Source organism: Labeo rohita, chromosome 23 (genome assembly GCF_022985175.1).
Source record: "Labeo rohita strain BAU-BD-2019 chromosome 23, IGBB_LRoh.1.0, whole genome shotgun sequence".
Taxonomy (NCBI): domain Eukaryota; kingdom Metazoa; phylum Chordata; class Actinopteri; order Cypriniformes; family Cyprinidae; genus Labeo; species Labeo rohita.
Window position 1 is genome coordinate 7,721,482 of NC_066891.1, and position 27,480 is coordinate 7,748,961.

At 34.5% G+C, this 27,480-nt stretch overlaps 2 protein-coding genes across 2 annotated transcripts in view; one reads left to right on the forward strand and one right to left on the reverse strand.

The window, feature by feature from the left end:
* Window positions 1-27,480, reverse strand: part of hoxc12a (homeobox C12a) — an 83,801-nt gene that overhangs the window by 50,684 nt on the left and 5,637 nt on the right. The gene's annotated exons all lie outside the window — the stretch shown is intronic.
* Window positions 2,872-26,219, forward strand: calcoco1a (calcium binding and coiled-coil domain 1a). The gene is made up of 15 exons (XM_051096125.1): window positions 2,872-3,066; window positions 6,800-6,952; window positions 7,029-7,131; window positions 8,552-8,754; window positions 11,542-11,754; window positions 11,945-12,093; window positions 12,959-13,028; window positions 13,117-13,272; window positions 14,791-15,045; window positions 15,127-15,252; window positions 17,288-17,383; window positions 20,498-20,585; window positions 21,434-21,687; window positions 23,629-23,720; window positions 24,352-26,219. Exons 2-15 carry the CDS (start codon window positions 6,821-6,823, stop codon window positions 24,377-24,379), a joined length of 1,965 nt encoding a protein of 654 aa, XP_050952082.1. The 5' UTR covers window positions 2,872-3,066; window positions 6,800-6,820; the 3' UTR covers window positions 24,380-26,219.

Here is a 27,480-nt window from a genome sequence, read left to right on the forward strand (position 1 = left end):
TTGGGCTGCCTCATTTACTGCCTGCATGCAATTACAGGCTCAGGGTGGCCATCTTGTTTGCAGTGGCTGCGCCTGCCTGCCTTATAGTGCAAACTGGTTCGGGTGCCTTAAAGCACACACAAAATAAGGTGATTTTTTACCAGTGGTTAAATAATTGAATCATTCTGAAGCTGATTTAGAAGACTCCAAGAATGTGCAGGCAGCGCAATGGACAGCATTGTAAGGTCTTAAAATAGTGAAAGGTTCACTTAAGCTCCAAATCCTTAACATCAAAGGCATGCGAGTGTTAAATTGCCACTTCATTTAGAATGTATATATCACTTTGACTTCTGACCTCCTAATAGCACCATGAGACCTGAGTGTTGTATGTGCCAAATTCCTCAAGAAAGTTCTTCTGCAATATAATCATTCATCCATTTAAGCATGCCACAAATATGAGAGATAACATGCCTGGCTGATCCAAGCTATTACTCCAGCTTTATGGAAAAAATAAAAGTGGAATTTTACTTCTAAATTGTAAAGAAGACACAGATACACATCTGAAAGATAGTGATGTGTGACAACGCTGTTTTAAAATTTATGGGCATTCTCTTCAAAATATTATAGCGTAAATAAAGAAACATATTAATTAGTGGGATTAAGCCTAATCATATTAGCATTCTAATAAAAAGGCACATTATAGTTTTAAAAAAAATAGTAATATTTTTAAAGACACCCTCTTAGTGGGCAATACACATCTACACCACAAGTGCGTTTCCTAAAAGTATACTGCCATCTGGTGTTCACAACGAGTGCATCAGACAACTGATGTTTTGAAAAGAAGCGTCACATCAAGACTTCTAAATATTTCCTTCCATTAACTATTTATTAAATATAAGTCATTTTATTTCACTTTGTTTCATTATATGGATTGAACTGCCAGTTTAAGTGATCTAAGTGTGAGAGACAAATATTTGCAGGAATTATTGAAATACGATAGGCATTTAGCATCTGCTTTTCAGCTTCACAGGCAAGCATTCTAGTTTTAAGTTTCTGTGAGTCAGCAAGAAACGCAGAGTGCTGTTTACTCCAGCTGAATGTGTGTCCGCCTACTGAGACAGCAGGTATCAAAACAGAAAACAGTGAAAGGATGCATTAGGTCATTACAGACATCAGTCAGTCATAGGGGAGAGACAATGTAAACGATATATGACTGACTCAGGCACTTTATATTATGTATGCGAATATTATTACATTATATAAAAAATTCTCTTGCAAACCTGAAACATTCGAATCGTTCTTTTGAACCGCATCTATTTAAAGAATCCTTTGAAGCTGTTTAAAACAGACCGAACGAATCGTTCGAAACGAAGTGAATCGCATCGAGCGGTTCTCGAGTCAACTGACCCGGGAACTGTCTCTTTCTGACACGTCCGGTTCGTAACAAACCAAGAACCCACGAGTTATCTGAAAGTTGGAGCATCTTAAGTTTAAGGCTACTTCAAGTTTAGGGAGCTAATTAGCAATCAATCAATAGAAATACAGATGTTGACTCCATGCATTGCATTTGTATTAACAACACACATACACTACCAGTCAAAAGTTTTTGAACAGTAAGAAGATGTTTATTTTTTTTTTTTTTTTTTTGAAAGGTTCTCTTTTGCTCACCAAGCCTGCATTTATTTGATCCAAAATACCGCAAAAGCAATAATATTACGATTTTTTTGTTGTTGTTGTTTAAAATAACTGCTTTCTATTTAAATATATTTTAAAATGTAATTTACTCCTGTGATCAAAGCTAAATTTTCAGCATCATTAATCCAGTCTTCAGTGTCACATGATCCTTCAGAAATCATTCTAATATGTTGATTTGCTGTTCAAGAAACATTTTTTTTAATTATTAATTATTATCAATATTTAAAACTGTTGAGTACATTTTTCAGGATTCTTTGATGAATAGAAAGATCCAAAGATCAACATTTATCTGAAATAAAAAGCTTTTGACATTATACACTATACCATTTAAAAGCTTTTTTTGTGGGGGAAACAAATACAGAAATTAATACTTTTATTTAGCAAGGATGCTTTAAATGGATCAAAAGTGATGATAAAGACATTTATAATGTTACTAAAGATTCCTATATTAGATAAATGCTGTTCTTCTGAACTTTATATTCATCAAAGAAACCTGAAAAACATTTACTCAGCTGTTTTCAACATAATGCTCAAATGTTTTTTGAGCAGCAAATCAGAATATTAGAATGATTTTTGAAGGATAATGTGACTGAAGTAATGATGCTAAAATTCAGCTTTGAAATCACAGGATTTTAAAATATATTAAAATAGATTTTTTTTAATAGTAAACATTTAAAACTTTTACTGTTTTTGCTGTACTTTGGATCAAATAAATGCAGTCTTGGTGAGCAGAAGAGATTCTTTTAATACATTAAAATCTTACTGTTCAAAAACTTTTGACTGGTAGTGTACAACACAGACTTGCATTTCACTCCTATGAATAGCATATTTAGTCGAGGTATAATCGAATGAATCACTACATTGTTGTTTTGGACTGTTCGAAAGAACCGACTCGCGGAAATGAGTCAGCCTTCACATCACTAATTCATTTCGCAATCGCGTTGCTATTCTCCATGCGTTCTTGACGTACATCAATCGCATTGGCCAGCAGTTAATTGACATACACATTTAACCAATAGAAACCAAGTCGATGAATCCGATGAGAAATACAAACCAATCAAAGCCCCAATAGGTGTACCGTTACCATGACGTCTGACTTCTCACGTCGACCTTCAAAGCATCGTCATTACAGATGGGGATTTTAGTTTTTTTGAGCATCTGAGCCATGCAGCAGAACCAATAATGGAACTTCATTTCCCATAATGCAGCGAGACCCTCCAAAGCACCCATGCTTGTGTTTTTGTTATTGTTGTGAGAGGTTCGTGGCACAGCTCATCTCGGCGAGTGTGTCTTTGTAAATTGCACTTGTCATCAGCATCATAAATGTTTTCTCCTATATGACCGAACATCGTTTTCCAAGAGGACATTGTTCTGATTATCTAAGCTAATCGGGTGAGTTTTGTTGTACGTCAGATGCGGTTTTTTCCACAAAGGAAAAAAAGAGAGAGAGAAAAAAAAACTGCAGCATGTTCAGTAGCACGCAGCTACTGTAAAGACAAAGCATGTCAAGTTTATAACATCCAAGCTCATTTGAGGCCTAGAGAATGCGTACTGGTTATAACAGTGTTATAGTGTTGCCATGTTCTTTTTTTAAATTGGTGTAAAAAGTCTTAGATCTGCTTATGCATTGTTTTTCTTGTTTGTTGCCACGCAGTACCGAGTAACTTGAGATTGTTTCTAACTTTGGGCCTCGCTTGCAATAGCCATTCACGATTGTTTGCAATTCAAAAAATAATATTATTTGGCAAATCAGCAAAGCAAACAAACAAGATAATAAACTATTGTAGTTTATTATGTAATTATGTAACTATTGTAATCATTACTTGTTATTATACCACAATAATCAAGTGTCACGTGTAATATTAAAGTACAGTTGTTTTTTTGTTTTTTGTTTTTTGTTTTTTTTTAACTAATTTTACCATTTTATTCTAAACAGTTCATATCACAAGGAATCAAAATATAATTTAATTTATCTTAATAAAGTATAATATAATTTATCTTTTGAGATAAAACAGCTTGATACTGAGCAGTTAAGCTGCAAGTTTGTGACATCAGACCTATGACGTCAAAAGACGTCCTTGGCCTGTTCATGTACAGTCTAAATATGGAGTGTGTAGTTTATTATGAGGTGCTAATGATGGACACACCTGTCATTGCTTGTAATCCATACAGTTCACAAAGTCAGTCACAGCATTTGTGGCACCTGACAGCCTGTCACAAATGCTCTCTAAGAGCTGATGCATGTCCGACTAAGAAAATCTGCACTCAACATCAGTCATCCGCAGGAACTCGCCATCTAGTGTAACATAAACAGCTCATCTTAACTTGCGCAACACATTCACCTCTCCCCTACTGTCCTTAATAAGCCTAGATAATAATGTCCATACAACTTTGTATGGACTAATTAAAGCCTGTTTAGAATTACTGTATATTGTATAATGTTGGGGATTTGATCAGATACCCGGATGCACGGCCATACTGGCGATACTCGGATGTAAACAACAGCATGGATTGCACGGTTAATGTACTACTGAATACGTTGTTCTGCTAATTTATGCTGTCTAAACCATGGAAAAAATGCGTGTAAGCTGCTAAATCATATAGAGAAGGACTTAGTAAGCAGGAAAGGGTGCAATATTTTAACAAACTAAGGTTTGGTGGTAAAAGTACGTGTGAGCAGTATTAATTAAGATATTAGCCTGATGTTTCACCTGACCGGAAATGATAAGAACAAACACGATTGTTGTCAAGACTCTTGCCCTTGAAATCCTGGTTCAGGTTAGCCATTTTTTGCACTTTTCTCCTTGATTGTTTTGGCAGTCTATAGTATTCCAAATCTTTTTTCCAGGCCAAACCGATTAGTACAGCCCAAAACATGACAATAACTGACCATTTTCAACAGCAATAATCAGCAAAATTTGCAAGTTTTGTTAGGTTCAGTGGCATTGTTTACGTTGTGAAAACACTTTATAGAAAAATAGGGTGAAACATAGATAGAGATAATTACAGATATACAAACTTCCAAAAGAGTGTTTTCGCAGTGATTTAATAATCTAAAGAACCTTTTTCCACTATTAAATGACTTTTGAGGAATGTAAACATTCCATGGACTTTAAAGGTTCTTTACAGAACCATAGATGTAAAAAAAAAAATAATAATAATAAATTATATATATATATATATATATATTAGTGTGTAGATATAGCATATTCAAGTTTTTTTTTTTAAAGACATTGTCTTTGACCTCAGTTATATACTTCTACAAGGGTGTAAACATATAAGGGTATAAATGGCATGTCTGTGAACACAAGGATCTTAAATTTATTTAGAATATTTTGTATGCGTTTTGTTAACTTATATGTGTGTTACATATAACTTATATATGTATTATGTTAACTTATGTTAACTTTGTAGCAGTTCAATTTTTTTTTTTTTAAATACTAATATTTTATGTAATCTCTCAAATAATTACGTCATACAACGACATGTATAATAATTAAAGAATGAGAAATATGTTTTCTGAAGTACTTTTAGGGCCCGTCCACATGAAGCCAGAGCTTTCCCTATCCAATATTTTTTTTCCTCGTTTTTAAAAAAAAATCCAGTTAAAACAACGTTGTCTCAAGAAATATCAGCGTGCACATGAAACCACTGAAACTGACTTAAAACGATCTAGTATACATGCCAGACCAGTATGTGGTGCTGTATTTCTTCTACAGAGATACACTAAAAATAGAGAAGACTTGGAACACGTGCATAAACCTTGTGCACTGTATAAAAACCCAAGAACAAGAAAACGAAGATGGAACAGTGTGTTTATTAAACTATTTATTAATCTGTTTAATCCACAGTTGTTCATTGTTCATGTTGTTGTGGCTGTTATGTGACATAGTGGTGCGATGGCGTGTGATGACATCATTGTTCGACATCATTGAAAATGCAAGGGTGTTGTTTTCAGTTTAAAAAAAATAGCGGTTTCAGGCTCCCAAAACGCCGGAGCTGTCTGTACGCCGATATGATATAACATTCTTCCCATATACAGTTAAACACCTCTGTGTGTGGACGGGGCCTTACATCGCATGTCGATTAATTCTTCACAGGAAGTTTGAGTGACAGGCGATCTAAAAAATCATAACGCAGAATCTGCAGTTTTTGTCCGACAAACTAACCAGACAGTAGAGTAGATTAATGTTGGTAGACTTGAACTTGAAAAATGGTGTGTACTGGTGTTCATTCGTGTTTATTTCATGCTATAAGTAGTAAAGTGGAAGAGATGATTGCCTGCCGCTTGAACTGACGCGCTACAGTGATCTATTACAATCAAATTAAAGGAGTAGGTCACTTCTAGAACAAAAATTTACAGATAGTGTACTTTCTGTACTTGTACTTTCTTCAGTCATAAAGAAATAATGTTTTTTGAGGAAAAAAATTACAGGATTCTTCTCCATATAATGGACTTCTATGGTGGCCCTGAGTTTGAACTTCCAAAATGCAGTTTAAATGCAGCTTCAAAGGGCTTTAAATGAGCCCAGCCGAGGAATAAGGGTCTTATGTAGCGAAACGATCAGTTATTTTCTAAAAAAAATTCCAGTTTATATACTTTTTAACCTCAAATGCTCGTCTTGTCTAGGTCTGCATGAACTCTGTTTTTTCTGGTTCAAGACAGTTAGGGTATGTTGAAAAACACCTATCTCATTTTCTCCTCCAAAATCGTTGCAGAAGTATCAACCCAGTGTTTACATAGTGATCATGCAAAGAAGGTCAAACGCCCAAAAAAAGGTAAAACAGCGATTTAGGATGATTGAAGTTGGAGGAGAAAATGAGTTGAGAGTTTTTCGACATACCCTAACTGTCTTGAACCAGAAAAAACAGAGTTCATGCAGACCTAGACAAGACGAGCGTTTAAGGTTAAAAAGTATATAAATTGTAATTTTTTTTAGAAAATAACCGACCTGCTCTCTCTTGTCTGTCGGCGCATTGTCGATTTCCTCTCTGCAATGTATCTTTCACAGCATGAGAACATGATGTTTGGTGTTAGAGCTTGTTGCTTGTTGGGCAAAAGTAACAAGGGGGGTAGGGGGTGGTCTTTGTGAAGGGTCAATTATCATTTCAAATATTTATCCAGGTGCATCACTATTCTGTTGCCATGGAGAAGACATGGGGGGTGGAGTTTCAGAATGTCGGAAGCTGCTACTTTCCTCAGAGCAGAGTGGACTGCCACTACACCATCAACCCTCAGCACACATGGGCCAGTAACGACTGGGTTGGACTATTTAAGGTAAGAGAGAGAGCCATCTCCAGGTTTTTCAGCATTGATGTAGCTCTTAATTAAAGTTGTTTTCTTTTACCCTCAGGTTGGCTGGTCATCAGTCAAGGACTACCATACGTTTGTGTGGGCAGTAGCTCCATCCAGCTACAAAGAGGGGACCTCTGTCAACTGCTGTGTTCATTTCCAAGGTCTCTAAAGCATTGATTTTGGGCGTTCAAGCCCTCTTGAAAGTCAGCTGATGGTCTCAATACAGTATGAATAAAGAATAGAGTGCTTTAGGGACATTAAAGGAGCTAATTACGGTTTCTTGCATTGATTCACCCAACTGCTGGTCGCATTCAGTACATTAGCAAACGTTGGTCCTCAGATGCCCTGTGAAGGAAATAAAATGCAACAAAGGAATTCGCCTGTAGTTAGTTATTAGTAGGGATGGGCAGGATGCTCCCAAATTACTCTAGATTGACTTGTTTCTTTGCACATTTTTGTGTAGAGTTGGCGATGCTTTAAAAAGAATGAATTTAGCTCTTGCTATGCTATAGCATGCAGAGCTATCAATATGATAAAAGCCAATGACAGCCATTAAACTGTTGTGTGCGAGCATATCTGAATTTCTAATTATTCAGGACTTCCTTATAGCCAAATAGTCAACTAATTTTTGAGACAACCCAGTGACTAGTGGATTTTTAAACAGCACATCTGTAGTAATTAGTCTACAGAGTGGGGACTCTATCTTTCTTTTAAAGTAACATTCCTTACCGGTTAAATAGTTTGGGGTCAGTAACTTTTTGTTGCTGTTTGTTTGTTTTTTTGAAAAAAGTCTCTCATACTGACCAAACCTGCATTTATTTGATCAGAAATACAGGAAAACTAATGAAATATTATTACAACTGAGAGTAACTTTTCTATTTTTGATATATTTTAAAATGGAATTTATTCCTGCAATAGCAAAGCTGAATTTTCAGCATTATTACTTCGGTCTTCAGTGTCACATGATGTTTCAAAACTAATTCTAAAATTCTGATTTACTGCTCAAATAACATTTCTGATTATTATCAATCTTAAAAACAATTATTCTTTTTTAAATATTTTTTCTAAAAGCAATTTATTTAATGATTTTATTTGATATCCAAATCTATTGTAACATTATGAATGTATTTACAGTCACTTTTCATCGCATCCTTGCTGAATAAAAGTATTAATTTCTTTAAAATAAATGTTAAAAATCTTTTTAAAAAACTTACTGACCCCAAACCTTTGAATGGTAGTGTAAATCTGAGTTTTTACAAGCATGTGTCTGTGAAAGTGACATCCGGGCTGAGATTTGCACAGTGCAGAATGGCAGCATTGTAATTTGTAGTGAGTAATGGCGATGGAGACAGACTGCGTTTAGGACCTCAGACAGAAACCACATTAGGTCATCAGCATTGCCCCAGGCTTCATGTGATACTGTAGGAAATCTCCAAACTTCACTCACTATGAATAACCAGACAGGAAATATTCAGATATGCTTCGCCTATATTCAAAACCAGAGCCAACAACTGTTTTGTTTATAGTTTGGTGGGCCTGTGTTTGGCCTTTCACAGCTTCCCTCTTCTCTCTCCTCTTTAGCTTCTTACCTACCAGGGCCTAGTGCCCAGCAGTACCAGTTTGTGTATGTGGATGGAAGGGGAGAGGTTTGTTCTTGCAGCACTGCCTTTACCTTCTCAGCCCCAAAGCCCCTAGAGGAGCTGGTGACTCTGGAGGAGGAGGGTCAAGGGGAGGAAGTGGGCAAGGACATGCTGCTGGTCATCCCCAGAGCCCAGCTACTGCAGGTCAGAGGAACTTAAAGAACATGTTAAAGGAGAAGTTCACTTCCAGAACAAAAATTTACAGACAATGTACTCACCCCCTTGTCATCCAAGATGTTCATGTCTGTCTTTCTTCAATCGTAAAGAAATTGTGTTTTATGAGGAAAACATTTCAGCATTTTCCTCCATATAATGGACTTCTATGATGCCCCCGAGTCTGCTTCAAAGGGCTGTAAACCATTCCAGCCAAGGAAGAATGGTCATATCTAGAGAAACGATCGGTTATTAAAAAAAAATTTAAAAAAAATGACAATTTATGTACTTTTTAACCACGAAACCTCATCTTGATTTAGCTCTGCTGAACTGTGTGTATTTCTGTTTATGGCAGTTAGGGTATGTCGGAAAACTCCCATCTCATTTTCTCACTCAACCTCAGAATCATCCTACATCACTGCAGAAGTACCGACCCAGTGTTTACAAAGTGAACATCCGAACAAAGTCTAATGCCCTTTACAAAAAATGTAAAACAGCAATGTAGGACGATTTTGAAGTTGAGGGAGAAAATGAGATGGCAGTTTTTCGAAATACCTTAACTGTCTTGACCAGCAGATGCACAGACTACGTGTGCACAACGCAGAACTAGACAAGACGAGCATCTGAGACTAAAAAGTATATAAATTGTAATTTTGTTTAGAAAATAACAAATCGTTTCACTAGATAAGACCATTCTTCCTCTGCTGGGATTGTTTAGAGCCCTTCGAAGCTGCATTATGGAAGTTCAAATTTGTGGCCACCATAGAAGTCTACTATACGGAGAACATTCCTGAACTGCTTTTCTCAAAAAAAACAATTTCTTTACTACTGAAGAAAGAAGACATAAACATCTTGGATGACAAGGAGGTGAGTAAATTGTGAAGTGAACTTCTCTTTTAAGACTGAAAGCTGTCCATCATTTCACACAGATGAGACCTAATAAAAAAAATGCCAGAAACAGGTGGCAGATGCATAAGCCACAAAGATAAGCAAACTTCCTAAAAAATTTTTTTACCCATTAAAACCCAAAATGGTCTGGGAAATAGTAGTACTGTACTTTATTATAGTTTATTATGTCACATATTATGTTATGAATTTTAATTCTAGTTTAATTTCATTATATATAATATAAATGTATGTTATGCTTGTGTTTTTCCATACATTATACATTGCTGCTCAAAAGTTTGAGATCAGAAAGATTTCATTTTTTTCAAGATTGTTCAGTGTTTTAAAGAATTTTCTTATGATCATCAAGGCTGCATTTACTTGATGAAAAATACTGAAAAAAAAAACAGTAATACTGTGAAATACAAATAATGAGTTTCTATTTTATTATATTTTAAAATATAATTTATTCCTGTGATGCAAAGCTGAATTTTCAGCAGCCATTACTCTAGTCTTCAGTGTCACAAGATCCTTCAGAAATCATTCTAATATGCTGATTTATTACTTATATGATCAATGTTGGAAACAGTTGTGCTGCTTAATATTTTTTAGGAACCTGTGATTCTTTTTTTAGGATTCTTTGATGAATAAAATGTTTAAAAATATATATATATTTTTTTTTAAAAATAGATAAAATAGATATTTTATTCAAAATAGATCTTTTCTAACAATATAAGCATTTGCTATCATTTTTTTTTTTTTTTATCAATTTAACAAGTCCTTGGTGAATAAAAGTATTAATTTCTTTCAAAAAAAAAAAAAAAAAAATTACTGACCACAAACTTTTAAATGGTAGTTTATATTGTTATAAGGTATTTCTATTTTAAATAAATGCTGTTCATTTTAACTTTTTATTTATTAAAGAATCCTGGAAGAAAAGTATCACAGGTTCCATCAATATATTAAGCAGCACAACTGATTTCAACATTGATGATAAATCAGCATATTAGGATGATTTTTTTGAATGATCATGTGACCCCGAAGACTGGCGTAATGATGCTGAAAATTCAGCTTTGCATCGTAGTAATAAATTACATTTTAAAATATATATAGATAGAAAACAGCTACTTTACATTGAAATAGTATTTCACAACATTACTGTGTTTTCTGGGTTTTTGATCAAATAAATGCAGCTTTGATAAGCATCAGAAACTTAAAAAAAAAAAAAAAAAAAATTAAAAATCTTACTGATCCCAAACTTTTGAATAGTAGTGTATATATTATTATTATTCTTTTTTTCTTTTTTTTTCTTTTTTTTAATAATTAATGCTTTTCACTGTATTTTTGAACTTTCAGTGTTTCAGTGCAAATTTGAAAAGTTTACAGTAACACATCAAAAGGTACACTGTTGTTTGGGCAAGAAAGGGTAAAAATGCAGTAGAGAGGGATGTGCCTGTATATTGATACTTTAATCCACAGAAAGCCACAGACCTCAGACAGAGAGTCTCCTTTTAATATTGCCACAATGTGTGGGTTTGTTGTGTGGTTTAAAAAAAAAAAAATCACATGAACAGCTTTAGACGCCAAATAGTCTATGTTGAGCTTTCCAACCAAGTCAATAATGCTGTTTCGTTACTGATATAGCTTAGTTACCGTCTTATTTCTCTTTCTCTTTTTGTATGACTGACTGTAGAGGTAATGTCTTTTTAAGCTTTTGTGAGGAAAAAAAAAAGACATTTAAGATGATTTTTTATATTATATAATGTAATTAAATTAATTACCATATAGGGTAATTAATTAATGATTGACAAACTTGCTTTTAAAAACTTGCTCTCCATTCTATGCATTTTTCTTTTAATAATATCTCTATCTTTCTGTCGTTCTTCCTAACAGAGTCGTCTGCAGGAGTGTTTGAAGGAGCGTGCTGAGCTGCTCCAGGCTCTGGAAGCAGCAGACCAGAACGTGGAGAGGGAGAAATCCAGGAGAGAGAGAGACAGAAGCTCCTGGGAGCAGAGCCGCAAGGAGCTGGAAAGGAAGATCGGCGACCTGAAGGAGGAAGTGAGAGAATATAGGGAAAAAGTGGAGGAGATGAAGAAGAAGCAGAAGGTAGTGTAAACACTCATTCCATCAGCCTGTGTGGTCAGCCCCGGGTCACAGTTGTGTGTATATTTTGTCTTGACTGTGTTTACTGTGGTGTATATGTTCACACACACTGACGGAAAGCTAACTGCTAAATGGTTTTTAGTGTTACGCTTCAGTGTAAACACCTCTCTACCATCACACCTCTCTCTTTTAGGAAGTCGAGGATTTAGGTGAGGCCCTGACAGAGGAGAAGAGAGCCTTGCTGGCTCAAAAAGAAGCTAATGAGCAGCGAATCAGAGAGCTAGAGGAGGACATTAAAGTACTGACCCAGAGAGGCCTGGAGAGAGAGACTGACCTAGAAAGGTGAGAGGCTTTGTGTCTCCTAGTTCTTGAATGTAGGGCTGGGTATTGATTTAGATTTCTTTATTCAATTTAATACCAATTCATTTGGGTGCATTTTAGTTATAATGAACTAGTTCTTGAAATGTAGGGCTGGGTATTGATTTAGATTTTTTTCTAATTTGATTTGATTACAATTCATTTGGGTGCATTTCAGTTATAATGAACATTTTGATTTACATATGTGACCCTGGACCACAAAAACAATAGCAATAGCCAACAATACATTGTATGGGTCAAAATGATCAATTTTTCTTTTATGCCAAAAAAAAGGTCATGTTCTATGAAGATACTTCGTAAATTTCCTACCGTAAATACATCAAAACTTAATTTTTGATTAGTAATATGCACAGCTAAGAACTTAATTTGGACAACTTTAAAGGCAATTTTCTTAATATTTTTATTTTTTTGCACCCTCAGATTCCAGATTGTCAAATAGTTGTATCTCGGCCAAATATTGTCCTATCCTAACAAACCATACATCAATGGAAAGCTTATTTATCAGTTTTCAGATGATGTATGAATCTCAATTTAAAAAAAACTGACCCTTATGACTGGTTTTGTGGTCCAGGGTCACGTATAAAAGAAATGGTCTTTCTGCTGATGATGTAAATTATACAGGGTAGCAGTTTATACTAATTCAAACTGGCAACCCATGTTTTTTCATAAGAGATAAATGTTATATACAGTGTGATCATATGCATCTTTTACTGTCCAAATGGAATAATTGGACCTCTTCTAGAGCTCGGTTTAGCGCTGCAAACAGTGTTCTATTGTCTTTATGAGCCACGTGGTTTCATTGGTTCTCTTGTGTGTTGTATCTATATAGGATGAGGGAACGGGCCAAGAAAGCAGCAGCTCAAAAGAAGGAAGATGAGGATGAACACAAGAACCTGAAGGTTTGTCAATTAACACCTACTGTATGCACGCAGGCATAAATACAAATACATGGTCATAAGTGTGTTATTGTTTTGTGTATTGTACTAGTTAAAGATGGAACAAACAGAGAAGGAGCTGCACAGTCTGTCAGCAGAGTTCCAGAGTCTGAGAAGCTCACTGGCCCAGAGAGATACGCACGCCCTACAGCTCCGAGACACCATCACCACCCTCACACACAAACTCAACAGCGCTCACAGGAAGGAGGTAACGCTCCAGCAGTTTTCACACCCTAGCTTTCACCTTGGATGTCTAACGGGGCGTACACAGGATGTAGTGTCTCAGAATAGAGACTTGACGCCATTTATCTCTGAAGTTCTTGTTATTTATAAGGGGGTCAAGGTTTGACTGGTTAGAATGGGGCAGACAGCCCCTGCTGGTAGATGTTATAACTACACATTTTAGGGGCAGAAAGCATTTCTTTCTGCTTTGACAGTCACTGGATTGTAGCAATGTATCTGTATCTGTCAAATGAACTAAAACTGAAAGCACAAAATAATACATAATAGTGTTTTCACACTATTATGGTTTCACACTATAGTGGTTTCAAGTGTAGAAATTAGGAAAGAAGTATTGTAATTTCCCTACTGTTGTGTAAAGCAAAAATAGTGTACCTATGAAATATTCATGTTCAATTATTTTATTTATATATTAATTTATATATTCATTTATTTGCAGTTGTTTTACAATATTTGGCTATTGCTATCAAAGGAATAACAGTAACATAAAATTGTTGTCATTATTATTATTAATATGTTGTAATTAGTTTGGCTTCCTAAAACACCAGTGTGAATGTAATTTAGACTGAGACAGTATGTCACAAATAAAAAGAGGGTTGAGTCAATTCACTAACTTCTGATTTAAGTTTTCTTAGTTAAGAACATGGGTTAGATGGCTTAATTTTGAACACTCAAAGTGCATTAGACAGAATAATTTAACTTCAGAATGTACAAAATTTTAATTTGTGTCCAAGTCTTCATTTGTCTTTTTTTTTTTTTTTTTTTTTTTTTTTTTTTTTTTAATATTGCAATAAATATTGTATTGTGTACATTTCTTTGATGGATAGAAAGTTTAACAGAACGATTTGAATTTTTTGTAACAATGTAAAAATTCTTACTGACCCCAAACTTTTAAATGGTAATGTATTTTAAAGTTATAGTTCACCAAAAAATGAAAATTTCTGTCATTAATTTTTCACCCTCGTGTCGTTCCAAACCTGTAAGACCTTCGCTCAGCCTCCGAACACAAATTAAGATATTTTTGATGCAATCCAAGAGCTTTCTGACCCTGCATAGAAAGCAATGCAACTACCACGTTCAAGGCCCAGAAATGTAGTAAGGACATCATTAAAATAGTCCATATGTTATCAGTGGTTCAACCTTAATTTTAGGAAGCATCAAGAATACTTTTTATAGTTTACATTTTACAGTTTTGGAACAACATGAGTAATTAATGACAGAATTTTCCTTTTTAGGTAAACTATCCTATTAAATGTCAATGGTATATAACTTGCACCTAGCTTCTTCTAAATGGTCCATCGTTGTAAATGCAGATGTGACACATTTAAACAATGTCTATAAAGTCCAGGAACTGTTAAAAAAAAAACAAAAAAACAATGGATGTAGATGGATGCTATAAGTCATGTATGCCAGCCCCTCTAACTGCCTGTAGACTGACACCATCTTTTGAGCATGCCATGAATGTGTTTGTGTCGTTGTTGAGCAGGCAGCCAATGAAGTGGCTCTGAGTGAGCTCCGGAGTGTTCAAGAGCGTCTGAACGTGAGTGAGCGCTGTGTGGAGACTCTGAGGGGAGAGCTGAGAGACATGGTCGCTCAGCGGGACACAGCACACGCCGAGCTCCATCAGGCCCGTCTGCAGGCCGCACAGCTCACACTTCAGCTGGCAGATGCTAGTCTGGCTCTGAGAGAGGGCAGAGCTAACTGGGCACATGAGAAAGAGACCCTGCAGCAGAATGCTGAGGTACGTGTAGTAAAAATATTGTTTAAAAACAACTTTGATGGCAACTTTGAGACTCTCTGGAGTAATTCAATAAATTGGCAGATGGACAAAGTGCGCCTGGAACGCTTAAATGATGAGATCCAGCAGAAGGAGGAGATTTTGCAAGAGGCAAGGATGGAGAGAGAGAAAGCAGTGGTGGAGCTGGGGCGAGAGAAAGACTGCAATCGGGTAAATACAAAAATTCTTTGTTTTTTCTCCTCATCAAGGCTGCATTTATTTGATTAAAAATACAGAAAAAACAGTAATATTGTGAAATATTATTGCAATTTAAAATGGTGGTTTTCTATTTTATTATTATTTATAATAGAATTAATTCCTGTGATGCAAAGCTGAATTTTCAGCATCATTACTCCAGTCTTCAGTGACACATGATTCTTCAGAAATCTTTCCTAATATGCTGATTAATTATCAATGTTGGAAACATTTGTATTGCTTAATATTTTTTTGGAACCTGTGATAGTTTTTTTAGGATTCTTTTATGATTTAAATGTTAAAAAGAACAGCATTTATTTAAAATAGAAATCTTTTGTAACAATATACATAACTATTGAAAGTTTGGGCTCAGTCATTTTTTTCTTTCTTTCTTTCTTTGAAATAAATTAATACTTTTATTCAGCAAGGATGTGTTAAATTGATAAAAAGTGATAGTAAAGACTTACATTGTTAAGATTTCTATTTTGAATAAATTCTGTTATTTTTAACTTTTTATTCATTAAAGAATCCCCGAAAAAAAAGAATAACAGAATCACAGTATACCTTTTTACAGTATATTAAAAAAGAAAACTTTTTAAATTGCAATAATATTTTATAATATTACTTTTATATATTATATATGTATGTATATATATATATATATATATACACACATATATATATATATATATATATACACACACACATATATATATATATATATATATATATATATATATATATATATGTATGTCAGAGGTCGCATTAACCGAAAATTGTCCGTCATTGACAGCATTTTTTAATTAGTGATGGAAAACTCTAAAGGCCATCCGTCATTTTGACAGATTACACTGAGGGTGATCTATTATAAATTGTAGCTGTAATTCTCACCCCTGTGCAGTTGGTGGCAAGCAGAGCAGGGGATCCAGAACAAAAAACAAAACTGACACACATCTTTTCCTATGCGTTTGATTAGCACAGGCGAGTACACAGAAGTTACAACGATCAACCACGACACATTAAAGAGCGCCAAAACGGTATTTATTGCTTGAATATCCTAATGTAATGGACAGAATTTGAAATCTGAGACTTTGTTTCATATCAAGAGTAACACAAAGCCTAGCCTGTTGCTGTTTATTGGAAGGAAGACATACTGTTCATTCATCAACTGAAAAGCATAGACCAAAAGAATCGATTTAAGAATCGATATTGGTTCATTAAAATTAAAATTGAGAAATTGTTTTTTTTGTTTGTTTGTTTGTTTGTTTTTTGTTTACCCAGCCTTAGCCTATTTCGTTGTTTTTAAACACTGCACTATCGTCCTGTAACATTAGGTTCATGATTAAAAAGAAAAGTGTAAACAAAAATAGAAGCAATTAAATGTTTTGTTTTTTAATTAAGTGTTATTCTAATTAAAATATGAAAATTAAAAAAAAAATGACGGGTAATAATAGATTATGAGGGAATTTTTACGACCCTGTCCATTGACGGACAATGTTAAAGTCTAGCGCAACCTCTACTGTATGTATATATATATATATATGTATATATACACATACATACATACACACACACACACACGTATTATTTATTTTAACAAAAGCTAATATGCTAATGAACAAACTTTATTTAATACATTAAATATTAATATTAATTAATTATTAACAATGCATGTAGCCTAATCTCAAACATAGTTTCAAGTTTTTCAAGTAACTAAGTAAACAGTCAGCAATAAAAACAGAAATTATTTATGAGAAGTGGTTTTCTTGTCAATATGTTTTTAATCCTGTCTGTTTAACAGTGTTAACCTCTTTGTAGGAGCTAACATGGTCAATATCACACATTTGCCTACATTTGTTTAGTGACCTAGAATGACCTAGACCATTTACATATTATATCATATAAATTGAGGCAGAAATGACATTAGCAACGTAATGTAAATCTAAATATTTTAAGATAAGCACTGCTATGGTTTCTAGTACTCTTGAGAAATTTGTGTTTGTGTGTTTAGGTTCAGCTAAGCGAAACTCGTCGTGAGCTACAGGAACTGAAGGCCAGTCTCAGGGTGGCTCAGAAAGAGAAGGAGCAGCTGCAGACAGAAATACAGGCAAGATCTCAGTGCTCTCTTATTCTTTGTAAAGCCATCTCAAAAGTTCTCACAAGTCATCCAACAAGTTTACAGAGTTTGCTTAATTTCTTGGTAAACAACCATCCTGTTCACATGAGCCTGAAGGCATAGCAGAAACATGCTGTTGTACCAGTCCTAAACACCAGATGCAAACTGTCTCTCAAGAGTGTGTTTTGCTCTCTGCGTGTCTGACAGCACTGGGCTCCTGGTTTAAAGCAGTTTTCCACATAGTAAATACACTTACACTGGAAACCAAGCAGGCAAGTGGGCCGAGGGATTTAAACAGAAATCCGACACTTGTGTTTTTGTTAGTCTTTGCATGAATTCTTAAGTAAAGAAATCTTATGTGTGCTATAAATTTTAAATTATCCTTTCTAGGTGAAGAAACATCTGGTCAGTTTGTTACCTATGTAAGGGCTGTGAATGGAGTTTGCAGAACATAAACAGAAGAATTTGTCATGCGTATGCAGTTATACAGTACCTTTATGGTATCCTTGTGTGGGTATCAAGTGAAAGTAATCAGGTTTACATTGGTAGATATTCATAATGTAAGGTTAAAATTTGAATAAAACTTTGTATGGCTGATAAGCAATTCTGTCAATTACTAAAATACACTGCCATTCAGAGGTTTGGGATTAGTAAGATTTTTAAGTAAGGGATAATGTACATCCAGCTGGTTGTTATCACAGAATAAGACTGAAGGACTTTATTTTGCAATACATGGCTGCTTGCCACAAAAGTAAATAATTAGACAGAAATCACTGATCCAAGTTGAAATATTTGAATACAAAGCTTCTGTGAAGAAAGCAGTTGCTAGCAAGCAGCAAGTTTATACTAGATGGACATTTAAAGAAATATGGTGCAGTCATAACACTTAGCACACAACATTTCACCACTTAAAACATTTTGGCGATAAAAGATATTGGTTTAAGATGAAAATTTTATGTTTAGGATGAAAATCTTACTGGGTTATTTATTTTATAAATCATTACATTGTACAAAACAGTCGTCGCAAAATGGTTGTATGAATCGAGAGAGCGACTCCATGTTACCAGAATGACACAATTAAATAATTGTACTCCTAATACTGAATTTAGTTTTAATAATTTATTAGCCAACCAAACACAAAGTTCCATGAAGAAAAAGTGAATAGCGCTGACTGCAGGCAGTTACCTGGATGAGCCTGTGTTACTCGTTTTTACCGGTTGTTATCGGGATTAACGTACCTTGAAATGTGGTGACTGACCAGTAAGAATCGAGTATTCCACAAAACCATGTAATAATGTTTCTTATGCTCATCGAGGCTGCATGTATTTGATCAAAAATACAGAAAATGTGAAATATTATTACAATGTAAAATAATGTTTTTCTATTTTAATATGCATTAAAATCTAATTTGTTCCTGTGATCAAAGCTGAACTTTTCAGCATCATTACTCCAGTATTCAGTGTCACAGAATCCTTCAGAAATCATTCTAATATGCTGATTTATTATCAATCTTGGAAACTGTCATGCTGCTTAATATTTTTTTTTGCAACCTGTGATACTTCTAAATCAGTATTTTTTGATGAATAAAAAGTTAAAAAGAACATTTATTTAAAATAGAAATCTTTGCTAACAATATACACTGTTATTCAAAAGTTTAGGGTCAGTACATTTTTATTCTTTCTTGTTTTGAAAGAAATGAATACTTTTATTCAGCAAAGATAAGAAAAAGTGATATAAAAGTGATAGCGAAGAGTTTGCTATTGTTGGAAAAAAAATATTTTGAATAAGTGCTGTTCTTTTTAACTTTTTATTCATCAAAGAATCCTGAAAAAAGGCAGCACAACTGTTGCCAACATACATCATTCTAATAATAAATCAGCATGTTAGAATAATTTCTGAAGGATCATGTGGCACTTAAGACTGGAGTAATGGCTGATGAAAATTCTGCTTTGCATCACAGGAATAAATTACATTTTAAAGTAAATTAAAATAGAAATATTGTAATAAAATTTCGCAAAAATACTTTTTTTTCTGTATGTTTGATCAAATAAATGCAGCCTTAATCTTTAAAAACATTACATGTTTTACTGATGCCAGATGTTTGAATTGCAGTATGTTAATGTTTATATTTCAACATAAATTTATATATTTTAAATGTTTATTCGCATTTCTGTCCTATTTTTTTGGCTGGGATTTCTAAATTGCCTAAAATGTCTAGGTTTGGACTTTGTTTTCCTATTGTTTTCATACTTTCTGAAGGTAATGACTGAAAAGAAGTCGCAAATAATGTGCAGGCATTGTACTTAACCAATCGTGGCATGTGAAAAGGTGGGATCCACAGAAAATGGTCAAAGCAATGTAAATACGCAAGTAAGAAATAAGTCAGTAAGAAAACAAAGCCAAAACCTGGACAATTTACGCAATTTTAAAAATCCTGGCCAAAAGTGGATGTATGGTCACCCTATATTATTATTATGATGATTTTAAATCACCTAGAATATTTAAGATTTTAAACCTAAAACTGTTTTACATAGATTTAGGGTTGGTACAAAAAATATAGGTTTATGAAGGTGTCCATTTTCCCAAGTAATTACACTCATTTTCTCTATAGCTGTGCTGAGAAAACAGAAAAGCAAGAGAAAAAAGAAGGAAACTGCAAATAGATGTAACAATGAATTAACAACAAAAAAAAACAACTTTGCAAATACAAATCTGAATATACTTATTAAGATGAGTACACACAGAATGCATGGTCAAACAAGATTTTAGAGGAGATCATAGATGTGTGTTTGTCTTGATGACAGTAAAAACAGTTCATCTGATAAATCTTCTTGAAAATACTTAGTTATTCAGTAATCACATACCACTGGTCACACTGTATTGTGTTCACATTGGTATCGGCCAATCACAACATTAAAAGCCCTTCAATTTCCCGTTTCATGCAACCCTAACAGGAAAGTATCAAGTATTTACTGAAATCTGACCTGTTAAGACACCCATAATTTAGGAAGAGGATGACAGACAGCATGATATTTTAAAAATGACAGTGTAACATTATTCTTAATCTTACAATGTGAGGTTTGTTAACACTGCGTGTGTGTGCAGGAAGTGATGGAGTACAGCCGTCAGCTGGAGAGAAGGCTGGAGGTGCTGAGCGATTCTAAATGGAGTGAGACGGCGCTGCTGCAGAGCAGTGAGTCACTGTGCTTTCTTTAATTCTGTACAAACATCACTACACAACGACACTATTGTGAGTCTGTCTCTTTTCTTTATTGCCCTCACACAACAATACCACAGAACTCCAGACGGCAGACAGCCACATCATAAAACGCCACACACCACTGCACAACACTGCGTTATACGGCCATGCACAATGACAAGACTTCACCACCATACAACACAGCATACCAACCCCACCTCCCGCAAGCACACAACTCATACTACAAAACACTGAAATATAACCCTGCTTTATTGTGGACACATTAACTTTTACCTCAGAGCACTCGTGTCTGACGTGTGCAAAAACTGAACATTTTACCACAAGTTACAATGGTTTGCATTACACAGTTTTCAGAAGTAAAGCTGAACAGGTTTTTGGCTAGTTTAGCCTTCAAAGTTTATCAGACTAATACTAAGCAGTAGGGCTGCAGAATAAATAGAATGTAAAAAATTGAGATTATTTTGTGTTAATTATAATCATTCACAGACATATCATATCTATTACATTTACAGGCCTATTACAGCATTCAAGCATTGTCATATTGTTGCTTTCTTTGTATAATTTATTCAAAATTTTATTTCTTCAGGTCTTGAATGTCTACAAAACATTAAAAATTAATTCAGAAACACATCTTAACATTTAGAATATGGCATAAAGTTATAAGTTCTATTATATCAACATTCATAATTAAAATAATGATATAATCACAACCATAATAACTGTTATAACTGACAATTAACACTTGTTTTTTGTTATAATAAGGCAGCCATAGACACATATTAGGATCATTGTTAAAGCACACCTGCTGTTTGTGGTTTCAGGTCGTGCAGAAAGCCCACTGCTGTCTGATTCTGAGGACGAGAACCCAGAGGCCTTGCAGGACGCACATTCTTCTGGGCCTCTGAACCACTACAGTCTGTGCGAGCAGCCCCAGGCCGACCTGTTGCTCCCGGCCACCCCGCCACCTTCCCCCAGACACCCCTCTGGCATGAATATGGTGGTCATCAGCCAACCTGCACCTCTCTCATCTCCACATCAGCCCAGTGCTCACACACACCCTCACAGCTCTGAGTCGGTAAGGTTTCGTTATCATCAAGCACATCCAACTATCCAGAAGTGATAAATGATATTTGTGGCTACATGGAAAATATTTAGGGAAAAATGGGCACACAGTTTGGTTATTTACATTTACATTTATGCATCTGGCAGACACATGAATCCAAAGAGACTTACAGTATATTGCATTGAAGGTACCCATTTTTGTGATTTTTGCTATAAGTGGGCATCGAACCCATGACCTCGCCATTGCTAGCATCATGCTTTACTGTTTGAGCTACAGCAAATCTTTAATTATATACCTACATCTTATGGTAAAACCATAATGTGATCTAATGTGACCAAATGACACACAAGAAGGTATAAAATTCTTGCTAACAATTTTTGTACTAGAACTATTAACAGATTTTTGTGTTTATCTGAATGATAGGTGAGATTTAGCTTTACATTACGAGAAACCTTAAGTTCTGGAAAGGTTTTACAGTATGTACACTGCCATTCAAATGTTTGAATGTTATTTAAAGACATCTCTTATTCTTATTAAAGTTACATTTGTTTGATCAAAAATACAGAAAAACAGTAATATTCTGAAATATTATTGCAATTTAAAATAGCAGTCTTCTATTCTAATACACTGTAAAATGTAATTTATTTCTGTGATGAAACACTGAATTTTCACCAGTCATTACTGCTGCCTTCAGTGTCACATGACCCTTTAGAAATTGTGATACTTTTTTTGTATTGTTTGATGAATAAAAAGCTAAAAAGAACAGCATTTATTTAAAATAGAAATTATTTCTAATAATATATAGTCTTTACTCTCACTTTTTATCAATTTAACACATCTTTGCTGAATAAAAGTATTAATTTCTTTTAAAGAAATAAAGAAAGAAAAAATGTACTAACCCCAAGTGGTAGTGTATATTGTTTCAAAAGAGTTCTATTTTAAATAAATGCTGTTCTTTTTAACATTTTATTCATCAAAGAATCCTGGAAAAGTATCACAGGTTCCATGAAAAATATTAAGCAGCACAACTGTTTCTAACATTGATAATAAATCAGTATATTAGAATGATTTCTGAAGGAGTAAAGATGCTGAAAATTCAGCTTTGCATCACATTAATAAATTCTATTTAAAGTATATTAAAATAGAAAAAAACTGTTTGAAATTGCAATAATATTAAAAATTTTGTATATACTGTTTTTTTCTGTATTTTTAAACAAATAAACAGGCTTGATGAGCAGAAGACTTCTTTAAAGAAAAAAAAAAATCATACTGATCCCAAACTTTTGAACAGCAGTGTACATACAGATTTAAATTTTTTATTTGTTTTTCCCATCACCCAAACAATAATCACCTCTCTAAATATTAAATTTGAGTAAAATTAGATTTTCTTGGAGATCTGAATGCTGAAGTGAGCTTGATACATCGTTTTCCACAATGTTATGTTAAGTGATTATTAATAAAATTTTTAACATCCTTTATGAAAGATATTACTTAAAATTGTTGTGTTTAGGGTCTCAAAGACCCTAGATATAAAACATAAATAAATGCAATTAATTTTCATAAGCTAACATCCTAAATAATGTACAAACATGGTGTTTTATTGCATTTTTGTTTAAGTTTGTAGGATTCAAATTAATGATTTTAACAAGCACATTAAACAAAATAAATCTCAGCAGAGAATAAGAATAAACCTATCATCCAAATAAAGGAATATTACAGAATAATATTTCAGGCTGGAGTCTATAAAGATGCGAGCCAGATGCAAATTTTTCTTTCGTTTTCTGAATTGCTGGTGAGATTTTTTGGCCCTGACTAATAAAAAAACCTGTAGCATTCAGATGATATTTCATACTGAACCATGCTAGTTTTAAAAATCTGGTTGTGCTCGTTCTTCAGACTTGCGGTGAACAGGCCCTTTATTCATGCGTATGCGATCGCGTGTCTGTTTCACAGGAAGAAGAGTATGAGGCGGCTCTGTCAGGAGGCCACAGCTCTGGAGAGGAGACGGCTCTTCTCCTGCCTGACAACAGAGACACTACCCTCGGGTACAGCACGCACAAACACACATTCACTGTCCATAAACCCCATCAGTCACACTGTCGTTATCTGTGACCTGCAGACACGGGCCTAGATAGATTTTCACATATACTCTTACACAACCCACACGAGTAAATATGTCACTGTCGCAAAAAACATTCGGCCCTTCTCTCTCCCGAACGCCTCGCCTTATATCTCCCTGTCACAGTCTGTCTCTTTTTCTGTCTTTGCACACTCGCACACGCTAATGCAGGCCTTTATTTATGGTGACAGTCCGAATATGGTGAGGAGATGGAAGTTTTGAATACCACCTCATAAAATTAGTGAGGGAGAAGAGAGCGAGAGAAAGGATAGGGGGAGTTCTGTGAGGGGAGGACAAGAGGACAGATAAGTTGACAGCAAGCTGTAGCAATGATTTACTGAGAGGGTAGACAGCGCTCACCGGCCAATTTTCAGCATCATTAAAACCCTTTCTCCCTCACTTCTCTCCTTCACCCTCTTTCTTTCTCTCCCTAACTCCACTCCTCCACCCCCTCCGTCACTTTCCCTTTCTCTATCCATCTTTTTCACCCTCTGCTGTCTATAAACGCACCATTTCTTCCCAAACTCACGCTTGTCCTGTTGTGTGTCGTCACGCAGAGATCTGGCAGAGAGCCCCTTGTGGTGAGAGGCGGAACTGCGGGAACTGAGGGCCGGCGCGGCGTGGACGGCTTTGCACCAGTGCAACACGTGTTAAGAGTTTTGTATTTAGAAGCATTTGCGCTTTATATCATATTGACATGAGTATTTAAATATGCAATTTGCTTTACACTTTATATGCACTTAGAATATGCATAAGCTAGACCTCTTTATGTCGCACACGGTTTTACGGTAACTTGCACGCATTTGTTATTTTACACATATCAACTGACAAGCGGAAGTAATGAGCAGATCGAGGGAAAGGTTGTAGTCGTGTGTTTCTGTGTGTGTGTTAGGGTTGTTTTTTCAGTCTTTCAGTTTTCTTGTGTTCTGTCATAAGACTTGTATAACAATTATCATTAATCTGCATCAGCAATAATGTAAAGCACAACATCGTTGAGATCCTTTCAGGTTTAAATGTAAGAGTTAGTTTGGGTGCTCTTGATTTTGTGGGTCTTTTTAGTTTCTTTGAAGAAAGAATGTGTGAAAACTCACACATTGAATGATGTGCAATGGGATACACCAGCGACTGATCGTCCTATTTAAATGTAAGAGTAAAGAGTGGCACTTTAGATTCTTTTCAGGACATTTACTCTCATCCTCATGTAACATTCATATGTGCAAGATCTTCTTTGGAGGCTGGGGGAATTGTGAAGTTTAATTAGTCACTTTAATTGAATTCTTTAAATTTAATTCCTCTGAATTTATATTTGGTGCTTTATGCGTTGTATTGAAACACTGTTTTACATTAATGATGAAATTATTATTTGTATGCAGAATGTACTAAGAAAGACAGTTTAACTGCTTAATGTTCCTCTTGAGGTTGGAAATACATTAGAAAGTTTTTGCAGTACTGCAAGAAGGACTTTTAATTTTACGGCATGAATTGAACTGCTTTAAATTGTGCCTCACGAAATTCAAGGAATCTCATGTTTAATTCAATTTAATGTGTGATGGCTTAATGGTGCGTCACGTGGATCATGTGGAGAACATTATTTGGCCGTGTTTAAACTTTGCTGAAGCTCATTACCTGAGGAAAAATTCATAATTTCAAGACACCATGATTACATTTTAATAACATTCACAGGGAGAGTATTTTAATGCATATATTAAAAAGTAAAATAATAAAGGGGAATATTATGAAAAGGTATCATAGATTACAAAGTGCAAGTTTTTTCTTTTCTTTTTTTGAAATGATGTTTTGAAATATTTTCCTGTACTACCAGTAGTTTATTTTGCTTGGTTGATTTGTTCTTGCTGTTTACTGTAGGGTCATGATTAAATAGCTCCTATATGTTATTTGCCTTTTATACAACATGTCATAATCTATATTGACTTAAAAAGTGATGTAACCATTACACCTCACTGAAACAGGCTTTTGTGGTCACTCTGTATCCATCTGTCTACTGTATTTGTATTGTACGCTTGACCGGGTTTTACTTTGTTAGTTTTAAAGCTGTATTCTAGAGCGTCGTCTTAGCATCAGGATGTCAGAAATTGAAAGCGGTTGTCATTTTCATGAACCTGAAAGCTCAGTTTGGAAAAAAAAAAAAGAAGGATTCCTGTTACCCACTATACTATAGCCAGAAACCTGTTTATGACAGGAAATATGTTAAGATTAGTCCCAAGTAATGGTTGTATGTTGTCTCGAGATTCAATAATGTCTAAGAGAACGCAGGTCATTTCAGGGCAATACAATCACAGAATTGGATTCATTGTTTGCTTTTTTTGTGCAGTTATTCCTTCTTTCACTTATCTGATTTGTTTTAGGTTATGCGGTTTTGTTCAGGGTGTGGGATGGGTTTCATTAATAAAATAATGTAATGTTATGTGTCCATTGGCTCTTCTTAAATATTGGGTAACACCTTTTGTTAATGCATTAGTAACATGAACTAACAATACTTTTTTTTTTTTTTTTTTTTTTTTTTTTTACATAATTTACATTATTTTACTAATGCTGTTTATTGTTAAAGGGATAGTTATTCCAAACAGTTGCTTGTCCCATAGTATGGAAAAAATGTACAATGAAAGTCAGTGGAGTCCAACAACTGACTGGTGGTTATCAGGGTTGCCAGGTTTTCACAACAAATCCCACCCAGTTGCTACTCAAAACTAGCCCAATCGTGAGTTTGGACTAACTTGAAGGTAAATGGTGACAGAATTTTAATTTTTGGGTGAACTCTCTCTTTAATTCATGTTTAAATTGTTTAATTCATACACCTATACAGCAATATAAATAATATTTGTATGAATTTGTATCAGTCATTATTGTGTATTCACTTGTTCGTGCTCATTTGCGTTATTTTTAGACTACTGTCATCTAAAAAGTCACCTAGAGTTCATCTTTAAAAATGTATTTTACCCTTAAATGTAATCTTCAGCACATCTTAAAATGAATATAATTTTTTCATTTATTACTGTGTTGTCATGCCTAAATTCACTTGTAGCATCTAGGATGGTTGTTTTTATTTTTTTTAGGCAAAATAGTGTACATAACAGTATATATACACTAGTATAATAGATGTGACCCTGGACCATAAAACCAGTCATAAGTAGCACGGGTATATTTGTAGCAATATCCAAAAATACATTGTATGGGTAAAAATTATCGATTTTTCTTTTATGCCAAAAATCATTAGGATATTAGGTAAATATCATGTTCCATGAAGACATTTTGTAAATTTCCTACCATACATATATTAAAACTTAATTTTTGATTAGTAATATGCATTGCTAAGAACTTAATTTGGACAACTTTAAAGGTGATTTTCTCAATATTTAATTTTTTTGCACTCTCAGATTTCAGATTTTCAAATAGTTGTATCTCTGCCAAATATTGTCCTATCCTAACAAACAATACATCAATGGAAAGCTTATTTATTCAGCTTGTTTGAAAAATTGACACTTATGACTGGTTTTGTGGTCCAGGGTCCAGGGTCTTTGTTAGCTCACAATAACTAAACACTATTTTAATAATTAGGCTACAATTAAAAAACAAAAAATCAATATCATTTAGGTCCATGTTCACAAGGTTACTTTTGGTGACAAGAATATCATTTTACTGATGCAGCAGCACAATGTCCTAAATGT